Consider the following 27734-nt stretch of genomic DNA (forward strand, 5'->3'; position numbering starts at 1 on the left):
GCACCGAAAGGGACCGAGGAACGGTTCGCAGGGCCAAACCCTGAGAAATCAAACGTGTTGGGCTTTTCAGCAGATTTGCCCAATGGGACACCTCAGCATACCGGTTTGAATGCCAGTAATATCAAGCCACAAGCTGATATAAGGGAGTTTCACAGCTGTATATAATGTATAAATTATACATCTAGAAATGTTTTTTACACATCATCTTAAACATTTTTAGTRTGGGGAGAAAAAAAGTGTTTTACAAAAACCTTACCTCAGGGCATTATTTCTTTCTAAAGCAGAGAAAAAAAATGAAAAAGCAAAAAAATGAAACTCATCAGAACAGACTGAACAGTCCAAGGCACTGAAGGACAAATTTTTCATCGTGTGTTTAAAACTCTCATTACCCTCAATATTACCTTCAGTATAAAATTCATATTTTTCCTAGATCATTTTAAGTAAACTTTTTAATGTGAGCCAAGGAGTTCCAATAGCTTTGCCTCTTAGGGAAAGATAAATGTAATTTCTTTTTATTATTATGTTTGTTAAGATCATTGCCACTGGTCGTTCATTTTTATAGTTCTTCGGAGGCTAACAGATCTACAGGAACTATTTGCTTTCTCCTTCCATTCTCTTAAAAACAAGGCAAAAAATAACAGACAAAATGCAAAGGGACGTACCTCACAGCACCTCGTGTTTTTCTAATGATGATTTTGTCTGCCTTTCTCATAGGCAGACAAAAGGAAACTGCATTTCTTATTTAGCTTCTGTAACTCATCTTAAGTTTCTAACTAATCATTATAGTTGAGTGGGGATTATAAGGCAGATTGTATTTGTAAYGAAACAAATGGCAAAACTCACATTTATTTCAGCGGGAAAAGMACAGATCCCATTAAAATTTCATTCTAGTACCTATGAATGAAGCACTTATTTCTAAAGCAATTACATAGTCAAAACTTGACTGATTACTATAGGATTGCTCATGTGTAACAGATAAAATACTTGGCCACAAAAAGTTCCCTCTTCATGGTTTCTTTACCATTGGTTCAGATCATGTAATTATAAATAATTTGCTGGTTTATTTAACAGCAAAAAACAATCAAATGAAATAAAAACAAATTAATACAATAGAAAGTAAATTGCATCAGAACTAGTAAACTTTATCTCATCATAAAGTTGACCACGATACCACTATACATTTTGTTACATTATACTCCTTCTAGTACAGACCATTAATCTCGGTTATAATAAATCACCAGTTTGATTCTCATCTTATTCCCTCTTTTCACCTGTGAAGTTCTGTTCATCTTTGCTAAAGCTCAGAGCAGCTTCTGCCACAAAATTGCTGTGTGTGTGAATCCTTCTTGATGCAAAAGGTTTTTGCCAACTGCCTTTACAACAAGATCAGACACTTCAGGCTTAACGTGAGGAGCACTTARAGAGAGGAAAGTTGCTCTGGGAAAGCAACATGGAGTAAAATAAATTTTACAAAAATGTTCCATGTTTTTCTTTGACTTTTTCAAAAAATTGCTCTTTCCAAAAAAATATAATAAAATCAGGAAAATTAATAGCCCACAAAAACATAAAGAAGAAGAGATAGTAACCTGATGGCAACTCTGGGAGAGGCTGCTGTTCACCCGCTGCCAGTGCCACAACAGCAGACCCACTCCTTATTCCCATAAATGTGTAGCGTGGCTTTATCAGCGCATTTGAAAGTGGCTGAGCCACAATTAGGCATCCTCAGCTTCCACTCCCCAGAAAAGGGAGAATATCCTCAGCACCTCTGGGATRTCCTCAGCATCAGCAACCAGAGCCACGACCCACAACCAGCTCAGAGGAGACAGCTCCACTCCAGCCACGCTGGAGATCATTGAGGAGCTCGTGACAGCCTTGCATCTGATGCTGGCTCCGTGAAATTAAGCCCAGAGCAACATCTGTCCCTGGCAGCTTTATCAACTGATGTTAAGAACAAAAACGTACCAGGTTCAGGGAAAGGGAACAAAGCTTATGGTCTATTATACCAGCGCTACCATTTCTCTTAAGACCAAGAAAATGTAATAACAGCGACTTCCAAAATTTCCCGAAGTACTAATTCTCTCTTCCATTTTAGGATACATTATTTAGGAAATAAAATTCATTGCAGAACCAACTCAGTACTTTGAAAATCTATTAAGATTCACTTCACATTTTCTTTACAGAAGAGAGAACTGATGTTTGAAATTTTAAGAGTGTACTTCAAGGATACAGTAAATAGCAGCTGTTATATTCTTTTTATTTCATCAGAAGCACAAAAGAGAATTTCAATAAAAATGTGCTATGCTTGGGAAACTAACTCTTGCTCTAATGAAAGTCTAAATACTTGCAACACACCATGAAGTCACAGTAGTTTGTTCCTATGAGCAAGTTTGACATAGCACAGCTAAATAAATTAAGATTTTTATGGCCATGCAGAATAGAGAGTTTTGAAGGTGTTATAACTATATTTTGCCTTTTCTAGATCATCTTCACTGTTTCAGTCTCAATTTATCTTTAAACCTTTGTCTTGTCTGATTCTAAGACCCAGGCTGTAGGGTTATCAGTTAATAAACCTTAACAGTAATCTTAGTGTATCTTTTCAGTTAATTAGCTTCTTCTAGAAGGGAAGCATAGCAAATACTACTATAAACTCTTGCTCACATGCATCCAAGCCAATGTGAACCAATGCAAATCCTGTGTAGCTAATCCAAGAGACCTGTAATAAAATCTCATCTTCCATTTATAGCTTGAGCCAAGAGAAGGTCTTGCAAATAGATGTGTGAAGTGGTGATGGTTACTAGAATAATAACACTGCCACAGAGTTTAAATACTGGCCTAACTAAACCTTAGACCACAAAGTTCTGGTATTATATCACTAAATACCAAGACCTCGTGCACTGTTTTTAAACTTACTCAGAATAATGCAAGAAAATTGCAAAATGTATTTTGTTACAAAAAAATAAGATTACTCTTCTGTAGATCAAGACAACACTAACAGTATGGATGCATGTGGTGGAATATATCAGACTCCTCACTGCAAACTAATGATCAGCCTAACAACAGAAGGAAAGAAAACCAGTGCTTTCATTCAAGCTCTACAAGGTCACAGGCAAGAAGAAATAAAGGAGAAATAAATTAAGTTGGAAAATTTGAATCAACAAATGAGGAACAGGAGGATTCTCAGGAACAACTTTAATTTCTACTTTTCCAGCTCTCTGCCCAACATCAATAGAGCTTGCTGATATGTATTAAAAAAAAAAAAAATCAGGTAAAAGGGAACTGAGCAAGAGACAGGGTTTGGCAATTCTTTTGCCCATAGTTCAAATTGACAATGAAAGAAAAAGAAGTGAAAAAGGTATCATTCAACAACAARAAAGAACAAAAAATGTGAATGGGGCTAAGAGCCACTTGTCTCGGAGCTGAGCCCTGAGCACTCCTGCTCTCCCACAGGGATCAGGCCCTTGGGCTACTAATTCCTATCGTTTCAGGAGGGCTGTGCAATCCGCRCCACTAACGCTTGCATTGACATCAGTGTGGTCAGACTGGGAGGGAAACACGACTGGGCCCGAGGTACAGACTAGGGGCCAACACAGGGAAAGGCAATGGCAATAACGGGAAAGCAATCACAAAGTTTGTGTGGGGATAGCTAGAGAGCTCTGCTATAACGGAGTGAAAAAAAATTCTTGGGAAAAGTGCTCTTTGAAAGGAATACCCTGCAGGAATGAAGGTCAAATATGAGTGCTACTTTATTTTTTTTATCTTCAAAAGGAGGAGAGCAGTGTTTTCCAGTAACAGAGGGGGAAAATCTGTATGTATCCCCTAAGTGCACTACTATGCCCTTAGTGCATGACTACAGTCATTCTTACTAAAGGCTTCAGTGAAAAGTAATGTGTCCTCCAGGGGAAACATTGCAGGAAGGATTTCTGTTGCTGAATGTACACACCYATCTGAGTAAACAACAAGAAAATAAAAGTTTAAACTGCGCCAGGAATTAAGGCAGAGAACTGGGATGCCGATCCCAGTTCCTGCAGACAAGTGTTGTCAGAACAGCTCTCGAGTCTGAACCCGGCACACCTCCAAGCCCGGGAGGAAACGAGCCAGCAGGAGAACGGAGCAGTGCTGGGCAGCAGCCTGCTGAGCTCCCTCCTGCCCCAAGATCTCAGCGCAGCTCCAGACAATGTCAAGGAGAGCATAAGCTTAAGAAAATTCCCCTGGAAGATGATGCTGACCCACATATGGGACTTTCCTTCCAGCTATATTGCATTTTTACACAGCCTTATGCAGCAGATCATCTGCTGTGCATGGCAAAGTACTTCCCCAGTACTTACATGATTCTATGATGCAGATCATTTATACGATTATATAAAATGCTCCTGTGATTCTGTGCACAGTGCCAGCTCTCCTTCGAATGGTGGCCCAAATACCTAGATAATTCTGCTCTTCAGCCTTTTTTTTTTTTTTTTAATTCCCACTGAGGAGCAGGAGGACAAAATGTATACTTACTGCCAGGCACGAGAAACATGTTTGCTAGATTTTGTGGGGGAAGCTGGAGAGAAGGGGGAGATGGTAGGAATTTGAACTGTTTCCAGCTGATCAGGAGCAACRGGTATATTATCATGCCACACAGTTATTCTCTGCATCTTCCGTATGTCCAAGAACTGTTCAACAAAACGTTAAAAAGCAATGCAAATAACTTAACCATCCATGCAGAAACTTCTTTAAAACTGTTTCTCCTCCAGGAGCGAATGGTCTGGGGTTCTCTTGGCAACACAGAAGTACTAAAAAGGCCTTAATAACCTGTGTCAGAAATAACCTTCAGAGTTTGGAATAGGGATTTTAGAAAGCACTGAATGAATTCTTGAAGCAGGTCACAAGTCAAATATAGACTTTTGTTCAAATGTATAAAAAAATTAGCAATGCTCATCACTGGTAACAGTATAATGTCAAATTATAGGCAGAAGCTGAACTTAACATTAAAATGTTAGAAAGATTGTAACTTCTGGCACACTTAATACAACAATTAAAAGCTCATATATTCTAAAGATTTTTTTTAAACATATTAGCAAGGCATATGGCCATATCAAACCTAAATTAGTTCATAAATTGAAATGGATTTCTGGAAAAATTCTCTCATGCATATTAGCTGCAGTTCCTATAATCAAAAGCAAGGTTGTTTTCCAGCCTCCTTTTAGTCGAATGAAACCAAATGGAATCWGTCTTTCACATTAAGATAGTGCATTTCATGACATTTGTTTTATGAGAAAATTAGAAGCCCAGGGATAAACGTGGATTGCTGATTAAAAGTCCTTCCCTCTCCTCTCCCCTGAAAGAACCTCCCAGAAAACAAAAGGTATTTGTATTTTCTTTCAGAAAAYTCAAAGATATTTCTGCTCAGTTAATTTAAATAGACATCCCATTTATGCCTAAATACATGCATAAAACCCTTTCCCACTAGGTAAAAAATACCTGTTATAATTTAGTGCCATTCCTGAAATTTTATTTTCTTTTAAGTGCAGTTACAATAAACTTTCCCAAGGAAACTTTACTAAAGGGAATAGTTTTAAAAGGTCAATAAAACTTACTATACTTTTGTTTCAATAAAATGCAAGAGAACATACTGTAGATTTAGATTACCATATCAGTACTTCTGATTTACYCATATATTCAAGTATGAGACAGGCAATTCCCATATATAACTTTACTCCAAAGCTGTGATCTTGACTTTTACTAAAAGTTCAGTTGCAGGGACATTGTTTTTGAGAGGAGCTGAAGGAAGAAAGGAGTTCTTACAGATAAGATAACGAACTGTCAAATGCAGCTTACGAAATATGACTGTTTCAAATAGATGCTCTGATTTAATGTGTGTTGACAGCCAATTCAAAAATTATGACTAGGTCGTTATATGGCACACAGAGACTACAAAGCTCRAATTACTCATTTATTTATCTCATAAAGCATTAGGCATGTGTAACAAAGGCATCCCCACAGCTTTCCACGGGGGGGATCCTAAGTAACTCAGGTAAAATAATAAAAGGCCATATTAAATGCTGTATATTGAAAGTATATGATTAACAACGCACTTGAAAGTTGTAATTTGTCAAAAGATAAAGCTAAAAGTACTGGAAAGCACTACTGGTAAAGTTACTGATTATGCTGAAACAAAAAAACAAATTGTTCTCTTGTTATTGAAAATAATGAAGGAAAGCATTAGAAGTCTATTTTAACTGATGACCCACTGTGCCAGGTAACTCACACAACTGCAAACACACAAAAAAGCTTCAAAAACTCCAACACAGTTTTAAAATACAGTAGCGGATTGTGTATTTAAGAAATTTGCCAAAATTGCCGCGGGGAAACCCGACTGCTGCTCGGGTCGGGTCTGCTTTACAGAGCCGAAAGTCCACCCGGCGACTGCGGTCTCAAACAAAACAGCTTCTCTCCCGGGTGGGAGAGAGAATTGCGCAGAACGGCAGCAAACGCCCTCACAYGTGCTCGTAAAAACTTTAAACGGAAGAAGTTCTTTCCTCTAGTCATCTTAACAAATTCGGCAAGTTTTTGTAACAGAGAGAAAAGGGTGAGCTGCCAGTACTGGCGCGTCTCCTACCAACAAACCAGARGTCCTGCCGAGACAAGCCCAGAGCTTTTGCAGACAGTAAACAAACAAAAAAGCAGAGATTCATACGATTTTTTGCAGAGATTCTTGTATTCTAAGTTGTCCAAGATAACAGAAGCCCATTTCACACTGCTGTACAAAACTGTTTTAGAAAAARTAAGCATACACTGGAGATAAACACTCTTGATATATTTAAATTAAAAGATGCGATTAACAGTCTTACCACGGCAAAAGAACRAGTAAAGATACTAAAAAAAGTGAGAAAATGTTTAACCCTCTATATTCCAAATGCTTATCCACCTTTCTTRTCGTACACGTTTAACACCAAGTTTAACACATTTTCCGTGATGCTTGCTCTGGCTGCAGCCTTCAGCCGCGCCGCTGCAGTCGGGATTTAACGGCGAACTCACGGGGCTGCGACAGCAGGGTAAAGGAGCGCGGCCCTCCGGGCAAGGCTCGCAGGAACAGCGATCGATCCACGTTTCACCTCACCTACGAGCCGCAGAGCCCACCGCGGTCCGGGCTCAACGGGGCGGCCGAACGCCCGCGTGGCGGCTGGTGCTGCTCTGGGACCGGGAGCGAGCGGCAGGACCCCACCGCACCGCCGCAAGACGAACGYCGGACGGCGCAGCAAGAGCTCCTGCTCTTTTGGTGAATTTGGGGGGAAGCAGAGCAAGCATCTTGCTCAGCTAGAGGTGAACCACTGAGGAGGAACAAGGGACAACACGGAGGTGGAGGGGAGCCTGAATGAGAATGGCCACAAAATTGGAGAGGTGACAACAGCTAGGGAAAGGCAGGAGGACTAATGCCTTCCTGTAACTACATTTGTGTAAAAGGCAAATAAGGTATCCTCGRAGGCCAAGCTGAGAAGAGGAAGAAACCAAAGAAAGTTGTGGTTCATAAGGAAAAGACAAATGACAAAAGCGAAACTTGTCCTATTACAGAGGAAACATAACCGTGGTGGGGATCAGCGGCAGCGTAAGGGATCAGCTAAGCTGGATCAAAAGCTCTTCACTGACCTCAAACAAGAAAGGTGGAAACTAGGTCGAGCTCCTAAGGATTTAGAGAGTATTACAGCCCAAGCATGCAAAACCCAGCACGGCACGCGAGACGCAGCCAGCCGAGGACACGAAAGGCAGCAACGGACCGCCCTGTACGGCAGCGAAGCGAGGCACCGTCCACCCGCTCCCAAAACACCAGCCCCAAGTTCGCACCACACTTTGCTAAGCATGTCCTCTGCGGTCCAGGGAGAACTGCAGTTAATAACTGAAACAAAGAGGTTTAAAACACAGATCTCAGGCCTCTAAAGGGGWAAGAGCTGTCAAGGATAAGCCGGCTATTTTGAAATTTGCTATCCCAACAAATCCTCATTCTAGGGTGCTTAAAGAACTGGGTGATGAAGCATCAGAAATGAGCATCCTTGAGAGCTCACGGAGGGTGTGCAAGTTATCAAAAGACTGGGAAAAGTAAAACATTGCTTATCTTTATAACAATCCTTTTTTCTTTTTAAGGTGATGGGTATGGAAGCTCCGGTCCATCACCTTAATATTCACTTGTGCAAAAATACAGGAAAAAACAATTATTCAGCAGATGAAAAGAACAGCAATAACAGACAACGCATCAGCTTGCTCTCTGCAATAACTACATGGGCCCAGGGAAAAGAAAATAAAGAACGGGTGCTGCGTACCTTCATTTCAGAATGGCTTTTGACAGTCACAATTTTACCGTATTCAGGCTATATCTTATCAAGATAAGTACAGCGTGGAAGAAGAACTGGCAGAAAGGCTGTATTCAGACATTAGTTATTAATGGTTCAAAATTAAGGTGGAATAAATATCGAGTCAGATTCTATAGGGTCTGACCCAAGTCCAGTCCATACTCGCATTAACAAACCCGATGACCTGCTTTCAGGACACTCCAAAAGCAGCAGAAGTGCTGCGCTTGCACTGTAAAGGCAGAGCGTTCCCACACAGTTTGGGATCAGACAGACTACAGAATTGAACTCACAACAGGAAATACTTTGTTTCCTTGAGGACAGAATCCTAAAAAAAATCTCAGCACCGTGAAGCCTAAATGACATCCAAATGCCTTTTTTAATCATTAAATTACACTGCATCAAAAAGCACATGCCTTCAGCAGTTTGATTCGTATGCATACACTCTAACGATGAATAACTGGGAAAGCAAAGGTTGGGTGGAGTTACCATAAAAAATACTGTATGCTGAGTGCTAAGAAAGCTCTGAAATGGCATCCAGCTTTCTGCTTTATCATTCTCTCTGGGTCTGATTCACTACTGCTTTATTACTGACTTTTGTCATTGTATCTGAACACAATTTGATTTTATGAGATCTCAAATATTACCTTTATAAACATTTCATGGAGTGTTGACTCTATCTGCAAATTGCTTATTTGCTTATTGTATCTGTTCATTTATGCCATTGSAACAGCTTATTTTTACATTAACTTCTTTGTTGAGTCTAGTTTATCTTCTGAGATAATCCTGGGACTGAATTTTTAATAAGAAACTCATATAAAAGAAATAAAAAAGACAAAATTGTAACTGGTGGAAACATTTTTCCTTACAGTATTCTGTTTGCAGTATAATTCAATCAAGGAGTTTACACCAGTCACAGTAAGAAAGTAYTTGTTTATCAGTTAATCAATAAGATCTGAGCAACTTTGAAAGATTTTTTAAATAGTAGGCTAAATTTTCTTCATATCATCCCGCAAGCTTATTTTTCAGACTTTCGCTCAATAAAACCTCTCCACCTATCATTTCTTTTGCTTCCACCATTCTTACTGTACAAACTCAATACCGTGAAAAACTACGGCCAACCTCCTTCAGCTTTATCTCCACAGGAGGAGAAAAGAAAAAGTAGGTCAGCCACAGGTTTTTGACGGCTCTGGTTTTTTGCACTTGCTCCCCTTCCTACACCACAGTCTGGGCTACTTCACATCACGCAGCGCATCGGCACACCGCATTTGCAGGGCTGGCAGATTAATTCTGCACCTTGATGCTCCTGGTCAGCAGTCATTRTTTGCTGGTGGTAACGCATCTAGACAAAAGTTAAAGGGGGAGTTTCTGCTCAAGGAAATACTGTGATTTTTACTGCTGGCTGCAGAGATGCTGAGTGTGAAGGCGCATTACTTACCCATAGCATTGCACTGGCAAGTGCTGAATCACCTTGTAAAAATGAAAGAAAAAAAAATGTAAAGAGGAAACTTCCAAACACAGTAATAATATATGAACAGGAATAATCTATACAACAGGTATTAACTTGTTTTCAACTAATGGAATAAGATGACAACTGCACTGGGAGAAAATACAAARGCACAATAGCAGTGTTTAGCTCCCGTGATGAAATTACTTGCGGGCTAAGCTCTAATTGATAGCTGTACTCGTACACCCACCACTTCTGTTCTGTTGCAAACTTGAAAGCTTACGTTCCACAACAAAGTCAAATTTAACTAAACTGAGGCCTAGGAATTAAGCATATTTAATTCCTGGAAACACATCAAGTTATTATTTCTCCCACAGTAAATATTTAATACTTGCAAAGCCTCAGGACCACCTGCAAACTGCCAATGTGTTCATTATTATGCTACCCCCTTGGAAATACTAGCCCTCAGGCTCAGAAGGAACTCTATAATCCTTCTAAATTTCTTTCAAGGTCACTGTAATATCTACATTCACCTGTGAAATCCACATAACTAGGAAGGACAGGCATCTTTCAAAGTCTTCAGATAAGACAATTTAAGCAGAGACATATTTTGTCCAGTTTCATCAAAACACTTAAAATTGGTAAGTTTACACTTTCATACTGGATTTGCAAGGTATTTACATTTAAATAAGCTAAAGGAAAAGGCAAGATACATGATCTAAAAACAAAAATGAATAAAAAGCAGCCATTTTCATATAAATGCTACAATTAATCACTGTGATGAACAGATACATCTCATCGAACCGTACAGCTGATGTAGCTTTTCTTTTCACATGCCACAGAAGTTAATTTTTATGAACAGCTGTGCTTAGATTACATGAAAATTTATATTCTGTGAAACTAAGCACTGAAGATAGCTATTTATTTTAAAGCACCAATGTATTTCCAGTGYGTTTGGAGGTTTATTCACATGCAACCTCACCAGCAACCAAGCCCCTGTGCAAAACCRGTCCATCCTGCAGACAACGATTTTTATGTGCTCCGTTAACCGATCATTTCAGAGGTATATCAAAAAAGCATCTGCCGGTCAAAGCAACATCTCGCAAGCGCCGTAGGTCTGACTTGCCACTACCACGAGACAAGTGCCCCAGTGTGGATCAAGCACACTGCCCTTTTTCTGCCCTAACTGCCAGCTCATTCAATTTAAATAAGCAAAAGCAGAACAGTTACGAGTAGATTTCTGTATTTTCTCCAGGCCTTATCGCCTGGGCGCTCTCTGTGGATGAGCGACACGTGATCACAGCCAAACCCCATGCTCTGGGCTTAAACGCAACGTAAGACTCAAGAGCTCAAGTCCACGCACACCTGTGCAGTTTCGTAGACTAATTTCTGCTTGATTTTGCTCAAACCTTTAGTAAGTATCAATTATTAAGATGCCCTCCCTGGGCATGGGGAGTAAAATAAGGCAGCAGCGCAGGCTCCTGGTCGGCAAGCTTTGGCATCCCACGGGTTCTTAGCGCACAGCGGTGGTTCAGCGCGCTGCCCCGTCACGTAACACACCCCTCGAGGACACGCCGATCTGCTCCATTCTGGATTAAACAAATGCTCAAGGAGATGGCCTTCGACAAGCCTATTACATTTTAATAGGTCGGTTAGATTCCCCCCTATAGTATAGCTCTAGTTCAGGTGTCTCCTCTGCCAAYGCAAAGACTGGGATAAAAACAAAGACGCATAAAGTTAATATCCAAGGGACAGTAGAAATGAGATAACTAGAAGAAATTTCTATCACCTGGGGCACATAAATAAATATATGATTGTAGGATTGARACTTCTGTGAACTGTCAAGAGCTAGCAATGATACTGATGTTAGAATTGGCCAAAAAGAGGTAAGCCGTCACATTTTCTGTGAGGCTTCACATCCAAGATCCAAATTTGACATTATAAAATACCCTATCTACTTTGGGAAAAAYCTGTCAAATATCAGAATACATAACACCTGACTTTCCTGATATCACAAAGCCAGTATGATCAATCCTTTAACAAATGTTGCATGCACATGGCAAAACTAGTGGCTGYCAGAAAAAAAAAATATTTTAGAAAAATCTTTGTTAGAAGATGTCTTCTTTTTCATGACTATCTATTGCCATCAAAATACAGAGATGGCTTTTTCTTGTGTAATAATTTCATTCCAGTGGAATTCCARTATTTAGATGAAGTTTCTCTTGATTTATTATAACACAAAGAAGATGGAATCTTCTTCCAAGTCTTTTGAGAAGYAAATCAATGACAACACCGTTAATGAAAAGGGAGAAGGGAGTTTTTTCCATCAGRAAGAATGCTCAAAGTGTTACTGTTACAATAATTAGACTGTTTTAGAAAGTGGTAAGCACACTGTTCAGATTTTTTAATATTTCTGAACATTAAAGAAAACCTCTATCCCATAACTAACAATCCCGTATGTATTAGAAACCATCATTTGCTATCTACCTAATACATGAAAGTTGCTTTTAAAAGAAGACATTTTCAATTTTTCAATTAATTCTTTTTCCAGGCCAGACAGAACATAGTGACATAAATATTTTCAGAAGCAGTGCAAACAGAAGAGAGCACTGCTAGACATGGGAAGCAAACACAGATAATAGGAACCATTTCACAGTAACTCAAAGTAGTTTTGCAAGTACAAGCACTTCATAAGTAGCCTTGTCACCTCCAGTCACCATACYGTCACTCTAGTGTACCCCTTCTAAAGTAAGGCTGTGGGATTTTTGAAAGATAGCTTGAGCCAAGGTTATTCATTCATTCTGCAATTGAAAATCTCAGCTGTGCACATGAAGCTGCTGGAGTAACATAAATATACAGACTCAGATTTAACGAACATGACGTCAGGATTCATTTTGCATCTTTGTGACATGTCACGTATCAGGCACAGTCTTGTGCCTGAAGATTACAGTAAGCCACAGCGATGAGCTCTGCTATTTAGAACACTAACATTCACGTAGAGCAGTAGTATCTCATTACTTAAGAAACTTAACAATATCCAATAAGTGTTTTCTAGCTAATGTAGAATAAGGGAAAGTGCAAAATGCAATTTTTACCAAGCTTCTCCAAAGGCAGGCCAAAGCTCAGCAAAGTGACAGGGAACAGTATCTGTAAATGAATCAAATTCAGCATTTTCTTTCAATGTCCCTGTGTTTCATTTCAGCACAGTTTCACCAAGAACTGAGTCCTCTAAAATTTCACCGGTTTAAGTAGGATCAGCATTTCAAAACTAGGACTGTCCATTTCTTCTTCTGCTATTACTCAGGTAAAATAAGCAGCAAACCAAGTCTCTTTGGTACCATCATACTGCAGGACTATACATACCATCCTGCAATACTCCCCGTCTTCAATGTCTCTGGAATTTCTCAGATTTTGGTACTTCAATTGATTGAGATTATTATGGACCAAAAAGAGGTTATTCTATTAATGGTTTGGAGAAGAACATCTCTAATGTTTTTCAGACAACTAAGAGTTTAAAAGCTTTGTAATAAACTTGCTCATTGTTGGTCACGCTTCAAAGTCTCCAGTTTAGTGTGGCTATTTTGAAGAAAAGTTCTCCCTAAAGCCATTTTTCCAGAGAACCTCAGATCTCATGCCCAGCTCTGATGAATTTTTAACTATTTTCTCATAAATTGGAACAGCTTTGGCATGAATCATCTTTGGATTTRTAAACAACAAAACTGTAACAACAAGTAAATTAAAACTTTATAAAAGCAAAAGTGGATTTGTATCAGTACTGAATGGGATAGCTTTCAGCTCAGGAAGGTAAGAGGGACATGAATRAGAGATAAAATAACAAATAGAAAAGGAGATCAAATTAGACTCAAATGTCTCAAGAGCAAAAAAGGATTCAATTAAATTGAAAAGCATCAAGAGACTAAAACAGTTCTCCCACAGCACAGTTAACCCATGGAAYGCAGGGACACCAGATACAACAGCAGGTGAGAGATTAGGAAAAATATAAAAAAGATTTTGTATTTTTATAGATAGTTACAGTTTACATGAGATCCTATAAAATACTAAGAGTTATAAACCCTCATGCTTCAGGTTATATGACAACAAAAAGTAAAGAGTTTTGGAGAGAAATGGCTCCCWTATTTATGATTAGGAGCACACGAGGCTGCATGATCTGGCCTACTTACAGTCCATCTGTGGTCCCAAAAAGGATTCTCCTACAAAAGGATTGTAGACATATTCTCTACAAAACATGTAACATGCCCCCATGCCTACTGTTCATATCATACGAGCTTCTTGGATTTCTATGACAAGTCTGAATCAACTGTTTATAACAAGTGATTTTAAATCACTGGAAGCTGATGCTATTAAAGTCATAATTGGAAGGGTCTGTCTTCAGTTTGAGGGGGAGATTGCTCTTCATTACATCCCTCATTATGTCTTTCATCTGCCTGAGTAAGCCTCAGCACAGTTTGGTTCTTCCTGGACCACTTTCATCTACTATATTMTCTGTTTAATGACAATCCATCATTTAAAAAAGGACCCCAAAAATGACTTTCACCACACATAGCTGCTTAGATCATACAGACTACACACTAGATGAAAGAAATCTTAGGAGGACCAAAGAGAGCTGAACTTAATCAGAGGATGAAAGACAAAAAGAAAATCTACCTACCCCTCCATTTGAAGAGAAGTTTCCTTCAGATAAGATCTTGATGCTCTCTGTGTACCTGTTAAATATGGTGTGAGTGCTGTCAGATTATCTGGGACTTTTATGATTGAGATGCCCTGGCAATTCTTGTAAATTGTGCACATTTGGATGGTAAAGCTCTGGTGCCTTTGACTTTGAGGTGATGGGGCCATTTCCTATTGATCTAAGGCCTTCTTCCCTCCCACTCCTCTGTCCTTCCGCCTAATCAAGGSGGAAAAACAGCCTGCAAAGCTTTGATGTTCCTTTGCTTTACTTCTCATTATTTTGATCTTTTAACAATCCCTCTATTTGTGCATGCTTGTAATATACATTTTCAGTGTTTATGCCTTCTAGCTTCAAAAGCTTTCCTACTTGATCAAGTTTGTTGTAGTTGTGGGGTTTTCTTTCAAAAAATAAATGCCGTGCGCGGTACTAAGATGCAGATATTCCTGTTTAAATTATCAGATAGGAACAGTATATAGCTAAGCTAGAAAATCTGCTTGTTTCCTSGTATAGGACAGAATATATTGTCCTGCTTTTGAAGGAAACCAAATACATGTAACTTATCTGATGTAGTCTTCATCATCTTTATCTTACGGGAAGACTATAGATTACTGAATCGCCTTCGGATAAAGCGTTGCACTATACAGAGTATTGTCGGGACAAATCCTCTTAAGAGTCTCCTCAATTATTATGTTGCCAGCATAAGGCTACAGGAACAGAAACGAGTTGAAGTCTCTCCCGCTATTAGTTAGCAGCTATAAAGCAAGGTCATGACAATTCTCTTAGTGGTTATGAAATACTCTTACAGSTGATATACTTGAGGTGGGAGCTGGTCTGGACCCAGACTGGAATAYAGCAGCCCTGTTTAAGTGTCTAGCTTGTGATGTCTGCTGACATTTCCCAAGAAAAAAAGTGGAATAGTCCACTATCATTTTTTGTGAACAACCTGTCACTGGAAATCAGTATCAACCTTCCTTCCTCTCGTCCTATCAACTACGACCCAAGTAAAGAAAAATTGGTCTACAGGAACACATTATGTAGAGATCAGTGGGATGCAATACAACATGACGACTATTTCCAGCTTCCAAATCATTATCTAATTTCTGATTCAAGTACCATGATGCACATACGTACACATGGTACGTTGTCAGGTTTCAGGAAACTGGCCTGGGATGATTTCTATAGGAGGAGATGACTTTAGTTCTCATAAATTAAACTGCATGAATCTCAAAGGCAGTCACAAAATCCTCAGAGTGATTTATCTGCCACATCTTGCATAGCCTCATCTGCCTGGCACCCTCTTCTCCTCCTCCTGATCAGTTCTAGCTTTCCGAAACTTGAACAAACCCCACTGTCTGTCCACCTGCCTGAGGATGCCCTCCTCCTTCCACAAATGCCGGAAAGACTTAGCATGTACATGTGATGGGTTTCTGAACAGATTTTATATTCTTTTTCTTTCCTCTTCCTCAATTTTTCCTCGTTTTCCCTCTTCGAAAAACATTACCATATATTTTTGCATGAAACTACTTAATCTATTATCAAACCCAAAATTAAACCCAGGCTTTGGGAAAYACTTTAAAGATCAAAGCCTACATGTAAACTAATGTTAATTAGAGCCAGACAATTCAAACCCTTGTAATAAAACATCCACACTCTAGCGATGAATCTCTCAACATACAAATTCCTGTGCACAGATATATATATTTCATCAAGACCAAAAACAAGTTTTACATGTGAAATCAAGGGTATATTTTCATTAGGTTCACAAAGATTTTACATCATTCATTGATACTCACCAGAGCTTAGACTCCTAAATATCCAATTTGTTTTTCTGAATGAGATTTATGTATTTTGAAAACTTTTTCTAATACAGTTTGAATCTGTTGGTAAATAAGGAATTGGAATTACTTGAGACAAAGTTCTGAAGTTATTATTTGACCTAAATTATTTGTCTTTATTTACAGTAGCAAAAAGTACCATAGAACAAGAATAAAAAGGAAGATTATCTGTTAAAAATACTCTAGTTCAGGAATCAGAGGAATCTGTTTTAGAAATTAGGAGGTCAGAAAAAAATTTAGGAAATATACGACTTTATGATTTTCATTTTTTAATAGAATAACGCTACTGACTCACAGTCCATAATTCCTAAAATTCCATCCTAACGGGATGAAAGGAGATTACTAAAACATGAATAATGCTCCTTCTTTTGCTTACCAACGTCTTCTCACATGAGCACTGAACTCCACTGAGAGAGTATCTGAGTCGCCCACGAACACAAATATATTTTTTCTTAAACATAATTTCAAATTAGTGACAATGCAGAGTCTTTATGCTTTATGAAAATGTTATCAAATCACCCGGTACTGGCACTTTTGGAGATGGATTTGTCAATATTTCAGATCTACCTGAACAGCCTTTCATTATAATTTCAGATTGTTGCAATCACACCATAAGGACAAGGACTTAGTCACACAACTATAAAAAAATTGTAATCCGTTATTCAAACAAGTGTGGGTTTCTGCTCCTAAATGTACTCTACTGGACTACTACATTAGTCCTCTTCTCTCATCTGTTCTAGCCACAACATATCCAAGAGGTTCTACTTAAATTTCATGAACAAATCAATAATCATGTTACTGTGCTTCAGGGAAAATGTACACTTTCCTAACTGGAATTACTAGAGACGTATATAACCATGCAGTTCATCAGGATAACTACATGACATGATACCATGATCCTTCTTGGTTTATATGGTTATTTATGTTTTGCATCCCAGATCGGCTTAAGCTGTACCATTAGGTACACCARAACAGGTACCTCTATACCTATTTAAGTTATATTTTCTGCTTTTTATTGTTGTTAAGTTTCATTAATATTTTTCCTACCAGTGGCTAACTTGCTTTATTTACATGTATCGGTGAATCTCAAGGAACACAGCCGTTTTCATTGCGATTTCACTAAGAGGAGGAAGATTGATTTCCTGTAATAACTAGGATGACATTTTTACAAAACTGCAATTAAAGGCACAGAAATCCAGACATTCTGACAGTGAAGAAAGAAAGATGAGGTCAGAAAGAACATTTAAGAAACATGATTTTATGATTTGCATTTCTTGTAATAGTATAATGCTACTAACTCATAATCTGTAATTCTTAATTCTAGACTCAGTTCTGTGGCACTGCTGCCCAGTTTTGTAGAGTGTGAGTGCCACGTGTTAATTAATTATTGAATTTAATGAAAATTTCACTTTTACGATGTTCAGAGCATTCTCTGATTATCYAACTTGAATCTTTATCCTGCCTTTCAAAGTATTCACAATCTGCAACCTGCAGTTACCCAGATGTGCTGCAGATGTGTTGTTTCATCACCCATACTGTTAGTGAAAACACAGAAGGGAACCACAGGAACATGCCCTGTGGGAAGCCATCTGAGGTGGCCTCCCAGATTGACAGCAAACAACTGATAACGGAGCTTTGCATGGGTTTTTTTCTACAAGTTGCACAACCATCTTATCCTGTATTTCTCCAGGACATACTTTGCTATTACAGAAGGCAGACAGTCACGTGAGACAGCATTCCATTTCTTTCTAAAGCCAAGGGAATATTATCTGTACTGCTTTCTGTGTACCTTGTTGCTTACCCTCTGGCCCACTGTCTTGTCACAGAGAGAAATTAGATTATCAGGAGCAAAGAATAGTAAATCGATTCTGTTTTGGTTGTTTCTTATCACCTTATTCCCCTCCATGTGTTTACAAGCTAAAAATTCCATTATCAGAGACAAGAAAACAAAAATACAGGTAACGCCGAGCTTGCAAATTTATCATTTTCTCTAGAATGGCTGCACAGGTGAAGTGTCTGCTAAGGYACAGATGTACATGACTCCTGTAACGGCAACGGGAAGGAAATGTTGTGTCACACACACAAGTGCACTCGGACTAAGGCTCTCAGGCTAGAAAAGGCCACTCTCAAAACGTCAATACACAYGACAGACAGGCCTCACTTCACAAATCTCCCTGACAAACACAGCACAAACAAGACTCTGCTCCTCTCCTTACTCTACCTATTATTTTTCCCCTGAGCTATTATTTTCTATCTTTGCTATCACAGCCAGCACCTGACAGGCAAGTGTCTCCTAGACAGCCACACTTCAAATTAAACCGTATGATCAGGGCTTCACAAAACGCACACAGCAGAAATCAGTCGGTCGTAACTCAAGGCAACGTGACATTTTGAGCCTCTACACCTACGCCAGTGGCAGGGACTGTTCAAGTTCATCTCCCTGAGCTTCCAAACSCCAGCGTTGCTCGTGTCCCCACCGCCTCCGATTCGGAGTCGGTCCTCAGGCCAGCGTTACGAGCAGACTGCCAGCAAACGCAGGGAGTTCTCAGCGTTGCTCAGAGTGAGAGTCAAGTCCTATCAGATTAATGGTAGCATTAGAGGGAGCTACTGATGACAGGTAAGCTACTGTCAACTGGACAGACCTACACACAGGACTACTATGAAACACTATTCCTAAAATATCACCTTCTAACAGAATAAGGCTGTGTTTTTGCCACATTTACTATCATATATGCATTTAATACAAACTTTAGGTTACCACATTGCCTGTAAATTATAAAGCAATTCCAGTATGTAATTCCTGAAATTGGTATTTCTGGGCAAAAGCTTTCTGTAGTATCACATAACTGAAATTACAATGAACATATCTGCTTGTTTAGTTAATCAGCAGTTATATTAATCATGTACATAACAGATAATAAGAAGTGCTGGCTTACCATGATGCTTTTTTGATGGCATATCTCATTACAAGTAGGCTATCATAAAATAATTTCAGTAGAAATAATAGCAATGCACATGGCCACTACTATGTTACAACTTGAATATACATTAGATACTAGCTCTGAAGAATGCCTGTTTGAAATATATTTGTAAATGCAGTGTTCACAGACAACACCAGAATTCACCCTTTCATCTTTTTTAGTATGGAAAAAAATGTTAATTTATGTCACTAATTTATTAAAAACTATGCCTGCAAAAGCARTTCTGTTTGGGTAAGATTTTACTTSAACAATTCTCACATTTAAACACACTCTGAAAACTCACATGGCRGATAGTTAGGATTTTTTTTTCCTCATAAAAGCATCTGATCTGCATCTCAGTCTAAAACCAGTCTTATCTGCCATATTTGTACAGCTATCAGAAAAGGTTCAAGTCAGAGCCACAAATCAGTATTGATCCACCCTATGCTCTCAGGTGAGCAAAGRAGAGTGCACTTCTCCCAAGCAGAGGAAGTAGTTTCTCATCACTGCATTAGTGGCTCTAATGGTGTTTTCCTGTACATAAATCAAAAAATCATTCTCTAAGAATATTTGTTGCTTTGTGTCACGGCACTTCTGTATGCTCACAACGGAGTGTTACAGGTCTGAGATGGACATAAGGTCTACATTAAGGGGGGGAAACATGGTCAGATCCCCCAAATGAATCACAGTCAGGATGTGGCAAGAGGAGAAGAAATGAGACATGATGGGTCCCATTGCTGCAGCGTGTCTCTGCTATTGCAAAGTAACTACTTTTTCATAACTATGTTGTCAGTTATCTCCAAGACTACTTTTTAAAGTGGAGCCTCATTACATCAGTCTGGTCTGTAATACATGTCTATTTATTTTATCCCATAGCTTTTGAAAGAGCCTTCAAAGACGCTTGCTTAAAACAGGCTTTCCATCCACTAATTAAACGTTAACAATCCCTTGTAATGAGCAACACATTTTTCCCCCAAAATGTAAATGTCTAAGGTGGCCGATCATGTTGGCACTGAAGYGATAGGTCATTTCTGGAGGATCCTCCATCACAAACATCAGTGAATACTAAAGTCACTGAAGGGCATCTGAAGCAAAAGCAATTTTCTCACAGTCTTGACACCTCCTAGTAAATTAGTCACTTGTTGAGGAAAATGACAGCTATGTAGCAATAGAAGAGCTTGCAGAGCTCTTCATTTATTCTTAGAAATGTTGTCTATGTCACTGCCAAACAAYGGTAATATCTCCACCTTGTTGTATTCTGGAGTGCCCTATCCGGGGGCTTTTTGCAAATGATTCCTTAATGAAGTTAAAATAGTAAGCTCTAAATGTTATTTTTCCCGTACCTGTATGACTGTTCTCTGCATAAGTTAGTCCGTTGAAGTCGAGTACAAAAAAAAAGGCTTTTGTAATTAGTATTATAGGGTAAACCCATTTCAAGATAAAGCCTTGAAAACTGCAGTTTCAGAGGACTGTCATCTATTTGGCTATTCTGCTTATTATTTACAGACAAATTCTGGTATCTTCAGCAGGTCACATGGTACCTCTGTACACATTTTCAGTGAAAAAATTCACGAAACAAGACACTAAGTAGGGTCTCAAAATCTATCCTAGAGAAAGAATAAAGCTTGAAAGTAATTTCAGACTTATTTTTCCTCAACAGAATCATAGTTCCAGAYATATGCACACATATGTACACATACACACTTTAGAAACAAAAGGCGTGAATTTAATCTCCATATAATTGGCCAGATATGACAGTCACTGAGAACTGAAAGCCTCCTGTTTACGTGACATGGCATGGACARCAAAAGAAAAAAAAATCTWAAAATGGATGCTCTAAGATACAGTAAGACTGATTACCTACAGTGGCAAAAGGGTAATTGCTGTTATATGGGAAAAAAGAAATTGGGCAAATTCATATAAATGYTCTTTGGAGAATAAGCACTTACTGGCTAAACAGGCTGACACGCTGTGCACACCAATTGTTGTGCAAGCTAATTACTGTCTAGAGTGGTGGTAGTATCTGGACTGCAGATACTCATGCATATGAAGCCTGAATATCACAGAAAAAAATATATATATATATATATAAAATATAGCTCTATAACACCTGGAGTCCTTATACTGACGAGGAAGTTTCCCCTAAAGGATTTCCATAGACTCACAGAATCATACAATACATATTTCGATTGGAAGGGACCTCTGGAGGTCCAATGCCTGTTCAAATCAGAACTCATTTTAAAGGTAGAAAAGATTGCTCGGGACTCTACTCAGCTGAATTTTGAGAATTACCAAGGAATCTACAGGTCTGAGATGGACACAAAGTCTACATTAATGAGGAGGTAATCTGGGAGTTTACCTCACCAAAACTGTGATTAACTGTTAYCTTTTGCTATTTCACTCTGCACCTCTGAGAAAAATCTGGCTCCATCTTCTCTGTGAACATCCCTCCACCCCTTCCCCATCAGACACTTGAGGCAACAGTAAGATCCTTAGCCTTCTCTTCTCCAGGCTGAACAAATCCCGCTCCCTCAGCCTCACCTCGTGTGTTAGTTCAAAAATCTCCAAAGACCACCTTCATGGTGAAGAACGACAGGATCACAAATCCTGAAGTGTCAAGGTCTATGAACATTGTGTAAGCACACGACATCCTTGGCTGACACTGACAACATGGTGGCACATTTCCCCTTCTCACATGCTAACTCTTTCTAAAAGTTTCCGTTACTAAGCATTTTTATCAGTAAGATACAGACTCACTGCAAATCTAGCAGCTTTTTTTTTTTTTTGCTTTGTTTTGTTCTAATCAGAAGCAGCATGATCAGAAGTAGCTTCAGAGCCAGCATTGAGCTGGCTTCTTCACGGTGTTCGCTCCCCTCATTTGCAGGAAACGTCTTGAAAAATCTTACATTGATTTCACCCGAAAATTCATCTTCCTGAAACCCCCATTCATCCTCAATAATAACTAGCAGATTGGTTTTATCATATCATATAACTATGAAAAACAGAGTTATTATRAAAATCACAGTTAAATACAGAAAGTGAACCCAGCACCGAAATAAGTTTCGCTTAAACCCACCACGCTATCAGATTACTTTCCCATGATYACACCCAAAACAGCAAATACCTTTCTATTTGAAGAGCTGAGAGCTGGAGAGCTCTTCACAGAGCAAAAATAACCATGATACTCTTCTATTACTCTTAAAATTCTGTCAGAGTAATATTAATACAAAGTTCTTACATCTACTGGAGCATAAAGATTATCTCCACATCCAGAAGCAGGAATAAATTTGAGAACAGTTTACAGAACTCTCTTTGAAAACCTTGTGGAAAAGTCTGTGGTCAAAACCTAATTAAAGATATTTCCTTTTCTGAGCATTAGTTTGAAACACTTTTTTCTTTCAGATACAGCCCACACACTGTCAGGGCTTTTCTTTCTTTCCCCTTATTTCCAGATTATCCAGATTATGTAACAAATTCAGTTCATCTTTAAAGAATAGGTTCTGACCTTGTGAAGGAGTAAATTATTATGTCAAGTTTCTTTAGCTAACATACCTGTATAGTAAAAGTAAAAAAAAAAATAAAAATAAAATTGTTAAAGGTTTTACTGGATTTCCCAGCAGACTCACAACAGTCAAATCTCTAAGCCATGTGCTGGAGTCACTATAGACTCTGATCTCATACCCTTAATAGTGAAATTTGTCTTAACACTTTTGTTCAGATCACTGTATCTTCCAAGTGTTTAAAAACGCAAAAGGCAACAGCCCAAAGCCTTTACTCACACTGAACTCAAATAGTCTTAAGGCAAATCTAGCCTCAAGCAAACTACTAGTAAAATTTAAAATYGCAAGAAAATTTCCCTTTTCATTTTGTAGCAGCAATCATAAATTACTCCATAGGGCCTATATGCAGTTCTTTCAAAAACCATGTGCTTCATCGTTAGTCATGAACAAAAGGTTACTGTAATAACTGCTTTTCAAGTATATATCCCTTCCTATAGTCCAAGCATAATATCATAGTATTGCAGCTTTAACTTCCAGAACAGCACCAAAACAGTACAACAGGGCCACTTCCCAATACATTTCACAACATAGTTGAAGTACTTCAGTCACTTTGTTTCTAAATCAGCTACTGTGAAAGAGTAAAGACCCTACTTAAATATTATCCATCAGCACTTTAAATACTTGGAGGTTGCATGCAGAAATTTTACCTCTTGATTGTAAACCGTGTCCACAGGCCTCACTATGTCCCAGTATACCCTGTCTCACTGAATCCGGCACCAATACACAGTGACTCCAGCGATGGGTCTTCCACCTGTTAGAAGAAAAAGGTTAAAGTGGTGAAGACTGGAAGACAGCTAATACGTGCAAGCAAAAATTTAGAAAGCTGAGTTACAAGTAATGAGATACTGCAGAAACTTAAGGAAAAATTTTTAAAAAGTTATAATTACCCCAGAAATATGCATTGCCAACTGACACGCAGATTCAATATTTAACCTCTAGAATACCACGTCCATCCTTCAACCATGGTGTCTTTCCTCATTTTTGTAGGGCATACTTCAAAGTCACATAAAATAAAGAAGAAACAGCTTCCCTGGGCTTTGCAATCAGGCTCTCCTGCAAGCCCTTTCTCATACAGTTGATGCTTTACATTATCTGCTTTCTACATTATAATATGTGGCCTTCAGGAATGCAGGAAAACAGTTTTCCTTAGTGCTATGCAGCATACAGCTATGCAGAGTTTGATGTTCTTAAGACTGCTGTTTTGTCACCACCTCCAGTTTTGTGCTGTGCTTTGAGACCATGTCCCAAAGGATGTGCAGGCTGAAGGTTTATACAGAAAGATATAATACATTTCTACATACTAACATTGTTTAACAGATGGGTCAAAGCATTTTAACAAAGAGTGGTGAGAAATTGCCCTGTGCACTATTTGTCTAATCAGAAATTTTTAAAGTGCTTATTATTCACGGGAATGAGAGAGCCTGAAGAAAAGACAAGGTTTCTGCAATACGCATACAATTATGATAAAGGCACTTGAGTTCTTATTGTCCCAAAATAGATTACATTGATTTTAACATATATTCAGGGGAGGACTTCCCAGTAATACCTTCCTTAAACACTTCAAATCCAGAGGTCACCATTTTTAGGAGATGTGTTTATTGGTGCTTGTTTTGACGATGCCAGATCTACTGAAATCTCCAATTTAAACTGTGCTTTTATGCATTTTACAAGGGGTTTATTATTCACACACGTTATTTGTTTCTAACCTTGCATTTTCCAGTTAAGTGTTATTTTCTGGTAAAAACTGTAAAGGACAATCCCGCAAGATTCATTTCTAGAAAATCAGAAACCCAGTGGTAAGAAATTGGTTGAAGCTAATTCTTTTTACCTATACACTGGACAGATGGGAATATCTTCACATTCCCTTTCTTCATACAAGGTGTCTGGGCAGGCTTGTCCCCCATTGGCAGCGTTCTGAACGATTATCCTGTATCGAGACTGCTTTATTGCTGTGGCATTGCCTGCAACACAAACAGAAATTTGCCTGCCACACAGTTGGCACCCTGGGTGAGTGATTTAGCTGTCTTGGTTTAAAAATGCCTTGCATTACATTTATATTTTGAAATCACGAGCCCTCTGGCACTAACCAAAGAAGTGAGGGGATCAGTACTTTGAATCAAAAGATACCGCTGCCTGCTTTAGAATTACAAATACTTCAGCAGAAGGGCACTTGGAAGATTTATAAACCAACAGTCTCTGAGAAAAAAAAGAGAGAAAGAAAAAAGCTTTTTTTACAGAACATGAAATCAGACAAGAAAATAAGTATGAGGAAAGACTTAAACAGCTATCTATAATGAATAGGAGAAAAGAACTTACCRTGAAAGATTTTGTTCTTGAGAACATATTCTGGTGGTCTCAGGCTGCTGCCAGCAACCCATCTTTTAGAGAGTTTAGAAATTACAAATGATAACTTCCTCATAAGAAGAGCACTGAACCAACAGGGTTACTCTAAACTTAATGTCAGTCTAATGCAAGGTCAATCCACACAGTCCACAAAGTCTACAACAGAGCACAAGGAAAACATGTACCACCAGTGTCATTCCATAGTCAAAACAAATGGGGTTGGATGGGGCCTTTGGCTGTGTAAGGAGTCAGAAGTGGAGACTCAGAGTTGGTRTAACTGCTATGTATGGCAGTAGTACTCTTACTGGTACTGTACTCACGCTTCAAACAAGATGCAGAATACTGAAAAGACATCTTGATAGAACTACATAAATAATTACAGACCAGGAAAACTTGCCTTCTAATAGCTGACATCATCAAATCTAATTTGCTCAAGAGAGGAAAATGGTGTGTAAAACAGCTCACTTGTATGAACATTATTTTGATAGCTCAAGATAAGGCCAAAGCTGCAGTAGCAAGATTACAGTGTGTCATAGTAGAAGGAAAACTTAGGAAAATTCACACTGTGAACAGAAGGAACAAGTCCAAGTCCAATAAATTGGTCAGCTCTAAAAATAYCAGTTAAGGAAGCCTTTGTTCATACCAGTGCTATGACTGAGATCACTGCAAAGGAACTTGGGACCTGGGAGGTAAATCCTCTAGAAGTTGTCCAAGCCAGCTCCTCCTAGGCACGGACATTCCTACAATCAGGAAGCCATCTCCCTTTGAATGCCTATTTCAGWGCTTGTAAAGACTCACAGAGGACTTTTTCCTGAAATCTAACCCTATCTAATTATCACCCCAGTAAATTTAGAGATTCCTTTTAATCTTACTTCACTAGACATGGAAAAATATGTGATCACTACTGCTGAATAGCCTTTATAAAAGGTGAAGGGCTTACACCCATCCTAAGTCTTCCCTTTTCTAGACTAAGCAAAACCAGTTCTCCACAAGTCCTATTTCAACCAGCTTTCATTGCTGACTACCTTAAAATGCAGTGYCCAAGGAATCCCACCTATGGCCTCACCAGTGCAAAGTACAGTAATATCTCCAATGCCTTACATATGACAAGCCCATTTAAAACTAATATGAGTTTTACCATTTCAAATTGTTGACTTTCATTCATTTTGTAGTCCACTGTATCTCCAGAGGTCCCTGAGACAGTACTGATGTCTTTATTTCTTATTTTATGCAATTGATTTTTCCTTCCTAAGACATATTTTGAACAATTTCTCAAGATTTCAACATCATTTAATATATATTCTACTATGTCTGCTACCTTTTTCAGCTCTGTATCATCCCCAAATGCTATTATTCAAGCACTGAAGTTGTTAGGACAAATATCAAATAGAATTGGTCCAAGAACAGTTTTCTATACAACCCTGCTTGGCACATGATCCAGCTTGACACGTGTCAAAAATCTACCACTTCCTTCATACTCATTAGAGCATTCGTGCTGTCAAAAGAAGAGATGGGGCTGAACTCACTGGGCATTTTTTTTTTTTTTTTTTTTTTTTGTTCTCAATAAATCCATATTGGCCAGTCTATCATCTTCATATTTTCTAAGAGGTTTATAACTTGACTAATATCTTTCTTGGTTTTTTTCTACATAATGAAGTTAAGATCTCTAGTCTATGATTTCCTTTGTCTTCGTTTTTTCTGTTTTTTATATTACTGGCTTTTGTTTAGTCCCTTAGGACCTATCAATTTCTATCCTAGAGACAGCCATTAAATGTTCTGGCATTATTTCATTACTTCCTTTTCTATTCACGCAGACCTACTGACATGGAAACATCTAATTTATTGAAATATGTATTCCTTAGTCCATTCCTTTCCTGGCTACAGACAAACAATGGCAGCATTCTCCATGTTGCATTTTCCTCATTTCTTATCAATTTTGTTATATATATAAATTTTGTCTAGCTTCCTCTTACTTCTACTCTATTTATGCCATTCTTCTTGTTATCTAATATTCTCCCATAACTTACCATGCATTCTTGATTTTTATCCCGTATTTGTAGGCATTCCTGTACACCCATCTTTAGTGGGTTTTTTTCACCCATTTTTGTGAAACAACTTGAAATCAAAAAGGAATCAGGATTCTGAACAATGATGATGATAAGTAAAGATAAAAACAAGGCTATGCTAGCTGTGTTTGATTTTTCTCTCTTCACAGTTTGAAGCCTGAACATGCAAGTCCCTTACAGCCCTACACACATTTGTTCACCTGTGTTACCAGCCCTATGCACTACTGAAATGTTTCAAGATGGGAAGGAGTATAATTGCAGAGTCTGGCTTCAGACCTTAGAACAGTCTTTCTTGGTAGTTCCCAGATTTTCTGTACTCCCTTCTGCACAGAATATATTCCCAGGAAGTATAGCTACCAATTCTCCGAGTTTGCTGAAGTCCATCTTTTTTAAATCTCTCCTGAAGATATTGCCATCCTTTCCTTCTCCTAAGGATCATGAACTTTATCACATTGAGATGATTTTCATTTAAATTATCTTCCACCATTAGAATCTTAGYCATTTCCTTC

The 27734-nt window shown here is 38.5% G+C and overlaps 1 protein-coding gene across 1 annotated transcript in view; it reads right to left on the minus strand.

Annotated features, from left to right (window-relative positions):
• The window catches only part of THSD7B (thrombospondin type 1 domain containing 7B), a 260059-nt gene that overhangs the window by 108101 nt on the left and 124224 nt on the right, over positions 1–27734 (minus strand). Inside the window, exons 11-12 of the mRNA XM_085320933.1 lie at positions 24645–24777; positions 23464–23567 (exon numbers count right to left, since the gene is read on the minus strand). Of these exons, the coding sequence (XP_085177059.1) occupies positions 23464–23567; positions 24645–24777 (237 nt within the window). The remainder of the gene's footprint in view (positions 1–23463; positions 23568–24644; positions 24778–27734) is intronic.

Source organism: Rhea americana, unplaced genomic scaffold (assembly GCF_003343005.1).
Source record: "Rhea americana isolate MKP2758 unplaced genomic scaffold, rheAme1 scaffold_67, whole genome shotgun sequence".
Lineage (NCBI taxonomy): Eukaryota > Metazoa > Chordata > Aves > Rheiformes > Rheidae > Rhea > Rhea americana.